The sequence below is a fragment of the Chrysemys picta genome, chromosome 2, assembly GCF_011386835.1.
Source record: "Chrysemys picta bellii isolate R12L10 chromosome 2, ASM1138683v2, whole genome shotgun sequence".
NCBI classification, from domain to species: Eukaryota; Metazoa; Chordata; order Testudines; family Emydidae; genus Chrysemys; species Chrysemys picta.
Window position 1 is genome coordinate 186439032 of NC_088792.1, and position 13785 is coordinate 186452816.

The 13785-nt window shown below is 42.5% G+C and overlaps 1 protein-coding gene across 14 annotated transcripts in view; it reads right to left on the reverse strand.

Annotated features, from left to right (window-relative positions):
• Positions 1-13785, reverse strand: part of DCDC2 (doublecortin domain containing 2) — a 136385-nt gene that overhangs the window by 8000 nt on the left and 114600 nt on the right. For 11 of the 14 annotated variants that reach the window (XM_042860482.2, XM_065581984.1, XM_008164466.4 and 8 more), the window contains one exon: positions 1303-1629. In XM_042860482.2, the coding sequence (XP_042716416.2) occupies positions 1303-1629 (327 nt within the window). The other 3 variants (XR_508289.4, XR_010597982.1, XM_042860483.2) reach the window with 2 other exon arrangements.

The window sequence follows — 13785 nt, forward strand, 5'->3', positions numbered from 1 at the left end:
TACGAGCTAGTCACCAATATAACATTCTTGGGTAGCTTATACATGGGGTCCTCCCATTAGGTACGGATAAGTAGGAAAAAAGGTGAAAGTAGCGGAACCTTTGCTCAAATTAGAATATTTTTCCTGTTTATACCCCCATCTGAGCAAACATCCATTCTAAATTGAGCCTCCCAAAGATGTAGTCTCACTTTGTGACATAAACCCTCTCATAGTCTCAACACTGTTCCATCAACATATGAAGCACAGAAAATAATAAATCCTACTTCTGATGAGAATGTTGTTGCATATCTGTCTGGTAATCTTTATTTGAAAATGTCCTTGTGTGTCATACAAATGGCTCAGAATAAATCCCAAATTTAGAAATATGGCAGAGACTATCCTGAGCATCAATGGAGGTATAGGACCTTTCACTTCTTAATGGTATGCAATCAGAGAGCTGGCCCCAGTTGTCCTATCCCTGACACTGGGGAATCCAGTCAGGGAGTGCCATGTTAAGTTTACAATCCACGCACCGTGTAATCTCAGGAAATCTATCCACTGCTCAGGTTACCGAACACTTGGGGTAGTTCACACGTGACACAGACATTTCTGATTCCATTTCCTGCTGTTGAAGACCCTCTCCTATCAGCAAATGGAGGATACAGCATCAGGCACCTCTCCCTAAATTTGTGGCATGCCCCTCCTTGTCCTAAGGGACAAGACTTCTGTTTTAAAATCCCATGAAGAGAAATCCCCTGCCTTTAAGATTCTTGTTTATTTTAACAGTCCTTTTCTATCTGAAAATATAAATATTAAATAAATCAATAAGACTTCCATGAAATGAGGGCAGCAACACTTATTAAATACAACCTCTGTGCAGGGCAACTCAGCCAAACAAACAAGGCACTGGTTTCCTAAACCAGTCGACATGCTTGTGCACATCCCACTGTCCCCCTGCTATGTCCGACAGAGGAAGTGAAGAATGAAATATACAATCACCCATCTTTTCTCCTGAGAGTGCAGGAGTCTTGTATTTCTAGTACCCTGCCTACCCACAAAGGCAGGACAAAGACCTGTCAAAGTGAAGGAGCAACAAATACATTATTTGCCAGTTGGAAAAAGAATTCTGCAGTTGTAGCCAGAAGATGAGAGGGGTTGTAAATGAGGGGAAATAGCTTTCCTGAAAGTTGAAACTCCATGAGACTCCAAGGACATCATCGTGTTTGAGTTGGACTACATTTGCAGTACAGAAAGCTAGTGCTGGAATGAATGAGGCGATATCTATTTTTTTAAAAACAAAAAATTGAAAAAATAAGCTGTTACCTGGCTTTGATTGTCAAAGTTCTCTGGTGCTTTTGTTTCTTCTTCAGGATGAAGATCATTGTGGTCATTAAACTGCTCCATTTCCTCACCATTTTCTTCATTAGTTTCACCGTTTAAGTGGAAAGGCCCCTCTTCCTCCAGCTGTCCAAAATTCTCTTCTTCTTGCTCTTCATAATTCTCATTTATTTTCTCTTCATTTTCTTCTATCTCATTCTGGAGAACATTTCCATTAACGGCCTCCCCCATTTCCTCTCCCTGATCTCCATTCATTTCTCCCTCATCTCCCTCTTCTTCATTTTCTTCCTCATCTACTGTTTCTGCTGGCCTCTGATGAAAGCAAGAGCAGAGTTATGTCATTTTCAAACATCTTTAATCAAAACATCCCAAGCAATGTAATAATATGGTGGACCCCTTAGTCATAATTGTATCATCATAAAGGGATAGCTGTACTATTTTACACCAAGGAAATTATTTATATACATGGTCTATATATATTAGACAGATATAATGGATATAAATGGTCTAAATATATTATCAGCCCAAGAATCATGTGTCCCAGCCACTTCTCTCTAACTAAGGGCTAGACCAGTAGTTCTCAAACTTTTGTACTGGTGACCCCTTTCACATAGCAAGCCTCTGTGTGTGACCCCCCTTATAAATTAAAAACACTTTTTAACATATTTAACATCGTTATAAATGCTGGAGGCAAAGCGCGGTTTGGGGTGGAGGCTGACAGTTCGCGACCCCCCGTGTAATAACCTTGTGACCCCCTGAGAGGTCCTGACCCCCAGTTTGAGAACTCCTGGGCTAGACAATGCCACAGAGATCAGCAGGGGGAAGAAGGGGAAAAGTTCAGTTTGTTCACACCATGAGGAAGATGGCAGAAGGTATTGTGGGGGTGGGAAGGTATGAGGGACCAACCATTCCACAATCCCATATTCCCCGTTCTAGAGGGCTGAGGATTGGGATTTGCATGGTGAGAAGGAACAGTGAGTGGGACAGGCAGGGGCTGGGAAGCATACACATCACCCTCTCCTCAGCCTGTAGAGATTACTGAGGAAACAAAAACAGTCCGTGGCTGTGCTACCTCTTCCATGGCTCCACTTCCATTAAGGAGATAAGGAGGTAGACAGGAGTCCCAGAGCCATTGTGAAGGGACAGGGCCTCTGAACAGATGAGATCTACCTACTGCAGATGCCCCAGAGAACCTGAAAACAGAGGTACCATATAGCCTGTCCCAGACTGCTGGCAGATCTGGTTATGGTAACCACTGTACTGCACAGCTTTAAGTGGGGAACACTTAGTGTTTAATAGAGAGCATTCATTTACCTACATTTTCAAGATTTCATAAGAAATCTACTTCCAATTCACATGCTCCAAATTTGAAAACCAAAGGGCCCGATTTTCAGAAGTGCCCAGCACCCAACCACTCACACTGAGAATGGTGGGAGCTACTGGGTGCTAAGCACTGCTAAAAAGTCAATTTAGGTGCCTACACAGGAGCCGAGTTCTTCTGAAAACCCTGGCTCCAATTGTTCGTATTGAGAACTTTGGAAAAATCTGGTCCCACTGTTTTAAGTGTTATTTTGGCATAAACAAAATATAATTTTGTGCATATCAAATAAATTCTTCATTTAAACAAACACTCCCAATTTAGTAAGGGAGGATTGTGACACTCTGCACCACATATTCACCATAGTAATATGATTATGATATAATTATGTTGCATCTTGTACAATATATGTCATGTGAGGTGTCTATGGAAAAGTTATGGTTTGCTGAATATGATTATCTTATTTGTATTTGTATGACTATCGTTTTTGTATCTGGAGTTATGAATATTGACTATGTATTTGTATTTCAAATGTGTTTGCTCCTGGGTAAGACCCAAAAGTTCGTTTGCATTCAGGCTAGCCAGCACATCATGAATGGGCTATTCAAGTTGAATGGCCCATCAACAAAGACAATGGGCCATGGGGACGCTTCAGTCAGCCTATCGATAATAGCTGCCATGACTCATCGGAGCATGCAAGGGCTTGTCAATAAATCACATTATACTGAACTCCTTTTTGGTACCTGTATTTTTTCCATAAACTGAACTGGGAACTTGGCTTGGAACAAAGGGGTTCCCGCCCTATGGAAGAAGCTATAAAAGGGGAACAGGACATCACCAATGGGTCTCACTCCCCTCACAACAGAAAACCTGGAAACACCTTAGAAAAAGACTGAATTGGGGAAATGCTGGTCCCAGGCTGGAAAAAAGGATTCCTGCCTGTGTATGCAAAACCTAATCTACTTATACTAACTAACAGGGTGAGACACTGCTTGATTCAAATCCTATCTAGTGTATAAGACTTAGATTGTGATTTTGTTTATTTCTTAGGTAATCTTCTTTAATCTGTACGCTATTACATATAATCACTTAAAATCTAACTTTCTGTAGTTAATAAATCTGTTTTATATTTTTACCTAACAGAGTGTACTTTGGTTGAAGTGCAAAGGGAAATCTGCTCAGGAACAGGGGGCTGGTGCATTGTCCTCTTTACATTGAGGAAGGGGCGGATTGGGTAATAAATTCATATTGGTCAGGCTCAGAACGTTATAGCTCTGGGATCCTAGGCTGGGGAGCTGGGGGGTATTTTGGCTGGAGCCTTGCTATTGTTGGTTCATGAAAGTAGCTGGTAGAGCATTCATGAACATGGCTGGGTGTGGCCCCTGTCTATGGATGTTTGTGTGAGGGCAAGCTTGGAGGGCTTCTCAGCTTGTCACAATGTCACAATGTGAAAGGGAACCCAGATTGGTAAAACAGAGGGCTCAGTGGTACCCCAGTTCCAGGTTGCACCCCGGGGGAAAACCCATGACAGGGGTTTCTTATCAGGAGATGTCATGACCTGCCAGGTGGTCATGAAAGGAACAGGCAATCTGATTCATTGCAAGGACACTGGTTTCATGGGTCTTATTTATAATTCTTTGCATTGTATCACCTATAAAAAAGTCACCTTTCACCCTTTCCCACCAATACAAAAACCACTTTAAAGCAAAGCTCTCTCTTCCCTGACCCTTTCTGTGTTTGTGTGTAAACACACACAGGTCTCGTTTATATTCAGTATTAGCAATAGTGGGAAATTTCCCCAAAATGTTTCTTGTGTAGAAAGGTCACAAGGCAGAAGAACAGCACCTTGCCCTGGGCCCGAAGGAAGGACAAGCAAGTCCTCATTACTGATAAAGTAACACCATTTAATAAAAGAGTTTTAAAGATTGTATTTGCATCACCTTGCCATTCAATGAACTACAATGTTCCCACTGCAGAGCTGGCTTAGATATTTTTGTTTAGATTTTCATCCTTTATTTCCATTCAGATCTAGAGATGAGTGAAAGGGGTGACTGCCTCCCACTTCTTCCATTGAGCTTCATCAGAATCTAAAGCCAACTAGCACATTTCAAAAGATTCTCACTCAGCCAAGAATTTTTGGAATGTTATGGCCATTAGTGAATTGTTGAGATAAGATGATAACTGCCGCAGAATCTATTTTTAAAAAGCCATAGAAAAATCTATTAACCTTGCTGCTGACAACACTAACATGCCAAAAAAATGCTAAGCATGTATTAATAAAAGGCATTATAAGAATGTTATTAAATGATCAGTGGTCTCCTGATCCAAATGTTTTGCCTTTATATAGCTCCATAATACAATTATATTCCATTGACACCATATCATATAGGACATATCATTTTACTGCAATGAGCCACAGAATCTCTGGTAGCTGGTGATATTATATTGTAGCCTGACTAGCTAGACAAATATCAGAGGGGTAGCCGTGTTAGTCTGAATCTGTAAAAAGCAACAGAGGGTTCTGTTAGTCTTAAAGGTGCCACAGGACCCTCTGTTGCTTTTTAGCTAGACAAAGACTCAAAAGGGTGGCTTTTAAAGCACAATGATCTCAACATGTTCCTTACTCATATGTTCATGACTCTATTTTATCTGATAGCATCAAATTGTCCCTATAACTGCTAGCCATCCTACAGCAAAAAATCTTCGGGACCAGACTTCAGAGAGAAACTGCTGAACTTCAGTTCATTTGCAAATTTGACACCATCAGCTCAGGATTAAGCAAAGACTGTGAATGGCTAGCCAACTACAAAAGCAGTTTCTCCTCCCTTGGTGTTCACACCTCAACTGCTAGAAGAGGGCCTCACCCTCCCTGATTGAACTAACCTCGTTATCTCCAGACTGATTCTTGCCTGCATATTTATACCTGCCTCTGGAAGTTTCCATTACATGCGTCTGATGAAGTGGGTATTCACCCATGAAAGCTTATGCTCCAATACATCTGTTAGTCTATAAGGTGCCACAGGACTCTTTGTTGATTTTAACCAGTGGATCTCTAAATGATTTAGATCTTAGTCTACTTTAAACACTGTCTCTTCATAGGATATTGAGTGCATCTAACCGTTACAACTGCAGCAGTATCCTAGAGAGAGGATCCTAACAGACTAGGATGTAAATCATTTAGAGGCCCAGAGGTTAAAACTATTTAGGAGTTTAGAGGCTAAAGCAACACCTTGAACTCTGCCCAGAAACTTACTGAATGCCAGTGCAACACTCTCAGATACTTTCAATAGGTAACATTCAGGTGACATCTCATTTAGCCTGAACTATATTAGACATCTGAACTATATTGGTTAAGCATTGGAATGCTCCAAAACAAGGTAAGAAAAAACAAATCCCATCATTGTGAACAAAATATTTTAACAGTGACTGAAAGAATCTTAGGATATTTTTTAAAACTTAAGTACATTGCAGCATTCACTGTTACTACGAAGGACAAAAATATAGTTAGCCATGTTTACAGCAAACAACTGAAAAGTGATGTGCATTTATCATTTTTCAAGCTGGCAATACCTAATTAAGGATGTTTATAGTGTACATTTAATTTATTATCCCCAAAGGAAAGGGCCTTTTTTCTCATGCACTATTTATGCAAACTGACCTTAGTTCCATGCAAAGATGTACATAAGTCTAAAAAAGTGGTCCCCAAACTTTTTACCTCACACCCTCCCTTACCCCTGTCCGCCCCCCGCCCCCAGAGCCAAGGCCAGGAGTGGGGGACGTGGACTGGGATAAGGGGGCAGAGGCTAGGGCCACAGCTGGGGGCAGGAGAAGAGCTGGGTGGCACACTTTCCTGCCCCTCATGGGAGCTGGCCCAGGACCGAACCATTCCCCCCAAAATGTTCTTTGGCACCACCACCACCCCCAAGGAGGCGCACCCCACCTTTCGGGGACTTCTGCTGTAAAATATAAAGAACTACATATAAAATAGCTCTTACAGTACACAATAAGTCTGTGACAGTAGAACCTCAGAGTTACAAACACCTCAGGAATGGAGACTGTTCGTAACTCTAACTCCCCTTTTTAAAAAAAATAGTTTATGTTTAACAACAGTGCTGTGGTGTGTGTGTGGGTGTGGTGCTACCTGATTGTGTACTTCTGGTTCCAAATGAGGTCAGTTTGTAACTCTGATGTTCGTAACTCTGAGGTTTACTGTAGATGGCTGTAGGCAGGAAACTGAAGGCGAAGTTACCCACCCAGTTAGACATTATTCCTGATATACTATGTGTGATATTCTCTACCAAGAAATCATTTCAATCAATTAACCAATGGCGATAGAGGTGGTTGCTGGGTTTGGCTCTGGATAGCCTCACTTCTGATCTTGTCCTGCCACTAAGTATGGAGCAGCTGATGCAGACAATGAGAATTGAAAACATCAATCCAATGTTATTCAGTCTTCCTCAATGCCCACTGTAGCGGGGTGGTGACCCGCTCCAGCCCTGATAGGGTTGGAACCAGCCCTGGGAGAGGGCTGGCAGGCTGTGAAAGAAAGACCTGGGCTGATTGGGGAAGCAGCTGCAGCTGGGCCATGCCCCAATCAGGGCCCAGCTGGCCCTATAAAGGCTGGGAGCCAGGACTCAGTCTCACTCTGCATTCAGAGAGAGAAGTGCCTGGCTACAGGAAGCTAGAGACAGGATACCTGAGTGGAGCAGGGCTGGGGAAAGGCAGAGGAGCTGGGGAGCTCCAGCCTGAAAGCCCCAGGCTGCGGCCTAGCATTGGGCTCAAAGATACTGGGGGTTGCAGAGGGCAGACTGGGGTAGGCCAAGGCAGCAGGTCCAAACCCAACCTTGCCAATGATGAGTAGGCTGATACTGCAGTCTGCTCCAGGGTGTGGGGCTAGATGATGACTGGCAGTAGCCTTATACTGAGGTGAGGTGGGGTTAGTGGGTGGGGGTTCCCTGGGGAGAGGAGACCCTAAGACTGAAGGGTTACTGCTAGGGGGCAGCACCCCAGGTATAAGGGCACCAGGGTCCAGGGAGGGACACGGGGACCAGAGGAGAGGCAGATCACTGGCCTGCAGAGGGTGCTCCGGAGCTGGAATGAGCTAATTCCTGGAAGTCACCAGCAGGAGGCACCACAGGGGTGAGTCCGCTCCTCTACACCCACATTTCACTTTTTCATTTAAAAGAGTTGGTCTAACAGCAGTTCTATGTATCTGCAGCTTCATAGCAAGCTTGATGCCATTAAATATGCCCATGAAGCAAACTTGATACCCAAAACATGGCAGCAGCTGCTGCTGTACAAGTGCCCACATCTTTCAAGCATTCTCCAGCACTGTCTGACACTACCCAAATATTTGACAGAGGTCACCTGCTCCATGTCCCATTCAGATAGGTTAATAGTGAGCTGGTTGTAATCTGGAGCTGCTTGATGGCAATGGCCAGGGAGTTAGTTTTATCTGGATTAACGACCGACCAATGTACACTGCTTTTTCCCCCGACAGATCAGCCATCAGATGCAGCGGTTCTCCAAACTGAGCCAACATCAGCGAATTAGTAAACTTTAACACATGTGGGAATGCAGGCAGGATCAGGCCTCGATCTAAAGCCTATTAAAGTCAATTGGAGTCTTTCAACAGAGTTTAATGGGCTCTGGAGCAGGTCCTTAGTGCATAGGTGTACGTGAGTGTTCATTGTGTACCTATGGAAGACATTACAACCCATAATTCTCAGCTGGATTAAAATCAGCATCGCTCAATTCATTTCAAGGGAGCAATGCTGATTCACACCAGCTGAGAATATGTCTACTACGTCCTAACAAAGTATAGATTCATTTGCGAAAGTTAGCCATGGTCTTGATAACACTGGAAGTGCCAGAAACATCTTATGTTTTTGTCAAGGTTCCTTCCCCACTCTGAACTTTAGAGTACAGATATGGGAACCTGCATGTGAACCTCTAAACTGAATTACCATCTTAGATCTGCTTTTGCTGCCACCACCCAAATAGTTTGAGTCATTTGGGAAACTCTGTCGCTCCCCCCCCCCCCCCCCAAAAAATCTTTCCCTCCCTGGGTAGCCTTGAGAGACTCCTCCACCAATTCCCTGGTGAACACCAATCCAAACCCCTTGGATCTTAAAACAAGGAGGAATTAATCATTCTCCCCCCCCCCCCGCCCCTTTCCCCCTACCAATTCCTGGTGAGTCCAGATCCAATCCCCTTGGATCTTAAAACAAGGAAAAATCAATCCGGTTCTTAAAAAGAAGGCTTTTAATTAAAGAAAAAGGTAAAAAATCATCTCTGTAAAATCAGGATGGAAAATAACTTTACAGGGTAATCAGATTCAAAGAGCCCAGAGGAACCCCCTCTAGCCTTAAGTTCAAAGTTACAGCAAACAGAGGTAAACCCTCTAGCAAAAGGTACATTTTCAAGTTGAGAAAACAAAGATAAACCTAACACGCCTTGCCTGGCTGTTACTTACAAGTTTGAAATATGAGAAACTTATTCAGAAGATTTGGAGAGCATGGAGTGATGTCTGGTCCCTCTTAGTCCCAAGAGCGAACAACCCCCAAAACAAAGAGCACAAACAAAAGCCTTCTCCCCACCAAGATTTGAAAGTTCTTGTCCCCTTATTGGTCCTTTGGGTCAGGTGTCAGCCAGGTTACCGGAGCTTCTTAACTCTTTACAGATAAAAGGATTTTTGTGTCTCTGGCCAGGAGGGATTTTATAGTAGTGTACACAGGAGGGCTGTTACCCTTCCCTTTATAGTTATGACAGTTTTATTGTGTAGTTGCTTCTTTGGTGCATTTATTTTCTGGCTTTGAGATGTCTTGTGCCTTCCACACCTACCTTAGAATTCTCCCCTGAGCCTGCTCACTTAGTTTTACCTGCCAGCCTCTCACTGGTGATTAGCTCCAATCTTCAAAATAACCAGCATATAGCATTTCCATGGACCGTTTTTGTGGACAAAGTGATGCCTCAGCGCCACAACGCTGGGCCATCAATATTGGTGTTTGCACAATGTGTGATGCTGCATCAATGTGAAACCAAGTTGCAACGAGACGCAATGCTACCCCTGTCAAAATGCTGCAATGCTATGTCTGGGAGCCCAACATTTATTGAGGACTTTAACTTTGGCACAGATGAGGGCCCTAATCCTGCCACTGGACGTGGGCAGGCAGGCAGACCCTTTCATCTGAGTGGAACACAATGGGGCTTACAGTTGGTACCTTGGCTTGCTGGAAGCAGCACAGAGCCATTAAAATTGGGACTATCCGACCCACATCAGAAAGAGTGGCAATCCTTTCACTTAGTGGAAGCTGTGTCAATAAGTACAATGCATGGTTAAGAGGGGCAAAGTAGTTCCACAGACTCCACAAGGGTTCAATACACTTCAAATCCAGACAGTCAATTAGTTGTCCTAACCTGTAATGAGTGACTGAGCCAGAAGCATGACTTACTTGCTAGTGTATATCACAGATGAACAGGACGCTCAGTACTGGCTCTACCAGTGCTTAAGGGTCGGTCTACACGGCAGCTGGAGGTGTAATTTCCAGCTCAGGGAGATGCACAGATGCTACCTTTGACTGACCTAGCACACTAAAAATAGCAGTGTAGCTGTGATAGTCTTCGTGGTGGCACAGGCTAGCCACCACAGTACAATCCTGCCCAGGACCATAGGTAAGTACTCTGGCAGCTAGTCTGCCTGCAGTGTGGCAGTTACATGGCTATTTTTAGCATACTAGCTCAAACACAGCTAGCATGTGCACGTCTATCCAAGCTGGAAATTTCAACTCCCAGCTGCAGCGTAGACGTACCCCAAGAGACAATTGAGTAAAACCAGTGTTACACAGCAAAAAGGACAAAAGGGCTGCCTCACCCCTCATGAGAATGCAAGCAGAGTCAGCTGTGATCAACAGTGGCTAAGAGTGAATACCAACTGGTAGCCGAGCAGTGGCCTATGCAAAATGAGTTTGCTGGTGTTGTTTTCCCCGTGGACAGGCGTCCACATCACAAAATAACACAAGCACAACTGGCACCCTTCTTGACCTTTGCTGAAACTGCCAAGGATTGAACACGTATGGAGACAACTACCCTCTAGTCCCTTCAGGTGAGAATTAGAGCATATTGATAGAGCATCTTGGGGAAACTTTCACTGCTACTCCCCATAAGGTACCTGTTTGAGGTACCTTGATAAGCAGAGGAACTGAGCCTCCAGAGATGTCAATACAGTATCTTTAACAAGCACCAAACCCACACCAAAAAAAGTTAGAAAGGGGTGGGGAAAGAGGACTGAATAACATACTTAAGGTGTTGAAGGGACTGACGTGAAAGGGATAGGGCTCTGCCTTTTATAGTGGGTATAGCTGACCTTTCTTTTGCCTCCTAGAGTCATAGCAACTCACAGTAAGGAGTTTTCCTTTTGTCTGATGGCAAGAAAGAGGAAAGATGTATCACAAATAGTGCAGAAATTTTAAAATTCAGTGGGCTTATGCTTTCGTGAGTAAAAACCTCACTTCTTGTGAGGTTTTTACTCACGAAAGCTTATGCCCAAATAAATCTGTTAGTCTTTAAGGTGCCACCAGACTCTGTTGTTTTTGTAGATACAGACTAACACGGCTACCCCCTGATACTTCACATAGTGGGCTTATCTGTTTTTAAAAAGTAACATTTTCACAATTCACTAGTTTTATTGCACATAGCTTAGAGAATTACAAGGCCTGATTTTCAGACCAGGCTTCCATTTTTGTGGGCACAATTCTACGCTCTTAATGAATTGTCAATGAAAAACTGTGCCTACCAAAAAAGACTTAAGGCCAGATTCTCATCTGGTCTGAAACAATGTAGATCCACTGACGTTAACAGTGCTATGTCAGTTTACACTGGCTGAAGATCTGGCCCCTGGTTTACAAATCAGGCCCATGGTGGTCTAACAGCAGCTTAATGTAGCGCAGGAGTAAATTTCAGTTCACATTCAAGAAGTACGATTGCTTGGTAGTATTCTGAATGTTGGCAAAGGAGCTTAAAAAGGAGGAGGTATTCTAACTGCATTCATTATGCTACCATTCATTAAGAGCTATGGTTACCAAGTGCCATCAAAATTCCAAAAAGCAATAAATCACAAAGACAGTGAGGCATTTTACTTCCAATCATTTGGTTAGTGCACGGCTGCTATTAATATATTACAGAGACCAACATCATAGAAATTCTTTTCAAGGTAGATATTTTATATGGGAAAAATACATTTTTAAATACCAAGTAGAATCCATTTTAATGTCAACTGTAATTTTGCTTTGCTGAAACCATTTCCAAATGTTTACTCAGACAATGGTCACAGACAATGAAGTAGGCAACAAAATCTTAGTGGTCATAAATAGCATGGCATGCAGATCTCATGACTACAACATCAGGCTCACTTAGCTTTGAGACAACAACCACCTTTAAAATATAACTACTATTACCCAATGAATAGTGCTTTATAGATATGTTGCATATATTCCAAAAGCAAAAACACTTTGTTCCAAATCCAGTTAGGGTTGCTAAGTGACAACATCACTTACAAAACCCAAGCACTTAAACGCAAGGAAATAAACATTAAGGACTCTGTCTTACACTTCCCACATAATAAGTGCCGTTCTTACTCAGTATAAAAATATGTGTTTACCATCATGAAGCCAATAACTTGAAACACTGAGCCATTTGGGTGTGTTTTTATATATTATTTTGTTAGACTGACATCAGTATCTAAGCATTTAGGGCTGGATTTTCATAAATGCTCAGCACCCACAAGTCCAATTGCAGTTAGCAGGAGCAGTAGTGCTCAGCACCACTGCAAAAAAATCAGGCTTTCAAGCTCTTTTCCTCAGTTACATGGAAAAGGGATCTCTGCACATCCCCCCCTAAGCCAATAGGCCATTTTGGTAAGGAATGGAGGAAGAATCATTTTACCAGATCCTGGAGTTCTTTCACATTTGAGAAGTAGCCACATTAGTACACAAGTCAACGACATTTTTTCCTCCATCTGTTTCACTGACAGAGAATCACGTCTGTTTTTAATTAGTGACCGTTTGAGTCAGTGTTTAAAACATCTACATTTCAGATTTTGTGAATCGATGTGATTTATTGGGCAGAAGAAGGGACAATGAAACGTTAGACAGCTGGCAAACAATTCAAAAGGAGCTATTTTGAAGTCTCAACAAATATTTGTTTGACATTAATCATACAGTTTTCAAAAAGTATTCAACAGGCAATGAAAATTAAACCTAAAAATTTGAAAGTCTGAGGATTTTTCTGGATTTTTTTCGGGGGGGGGGGGGTTGGGAGCACACTAGAAAGGAGAAATCAAAATCAATTTTATAATAGGACTGTAGTTGCGATCTTAACTTTGGAGAAGTTACCACCCCTCGATAATAAAATCACATGCACACATAAATCCAGGGCTGGAATCCTTGTCAAACAGCTTTAAAAAAAAAAAAAAAAAAAAAAAAAATCACAGGCCTCTACCACCTGAGCCAAAAGAAAATCTGTTCTCTTTCTAAGCAGCAACCAACCAAAAGACAGTTACATGTTCTCTCTCTCTCTCTCACACACACAATAGTCCTGAGGGTATAAGTCAATGGATCTGAAAAAAACAAAAACAGCAAGCGAAGAAAGAACCCTTTATTTGATACTGACCTGCCCAGTAATCAGTAAACTGAAGATCTAAGTGGTGGTTTTTATTTGAACACATCATCGCTTGTTCTAATTAATTTTGAGGCTCGTGCATGATCTCTTGCCTGTAATCTTTCTAAATGCCATTTTGAGAAGCTTGCTGATTTTATAGGACAGGGAGGAACTGATGTAATATGAATTTTTTTCTCATGAAAAGGTCTGGCCTTTATAATCGAGGGATGTCTCAGAGCTGCCAACCTGTTTTAAGACTGAATCAACGCAAATGTAACTGTTTTTGCCTTTGGCAACGGGGAGAGAAATTTTGCATACTCTTCACTGGGGTGAAATTCAGGTCTTCATCCCAAAACTTCTGCTTTATATCTAAAACAGTGAATGAAAGGTGCAATGCTTCTATTACTTATGACATACTCTGACTACACAAGCGATACTTCAGTGAGTTAAAACTTTCAGGTCCCATCACATCTCCAGGAAATGTAAAGTCATCG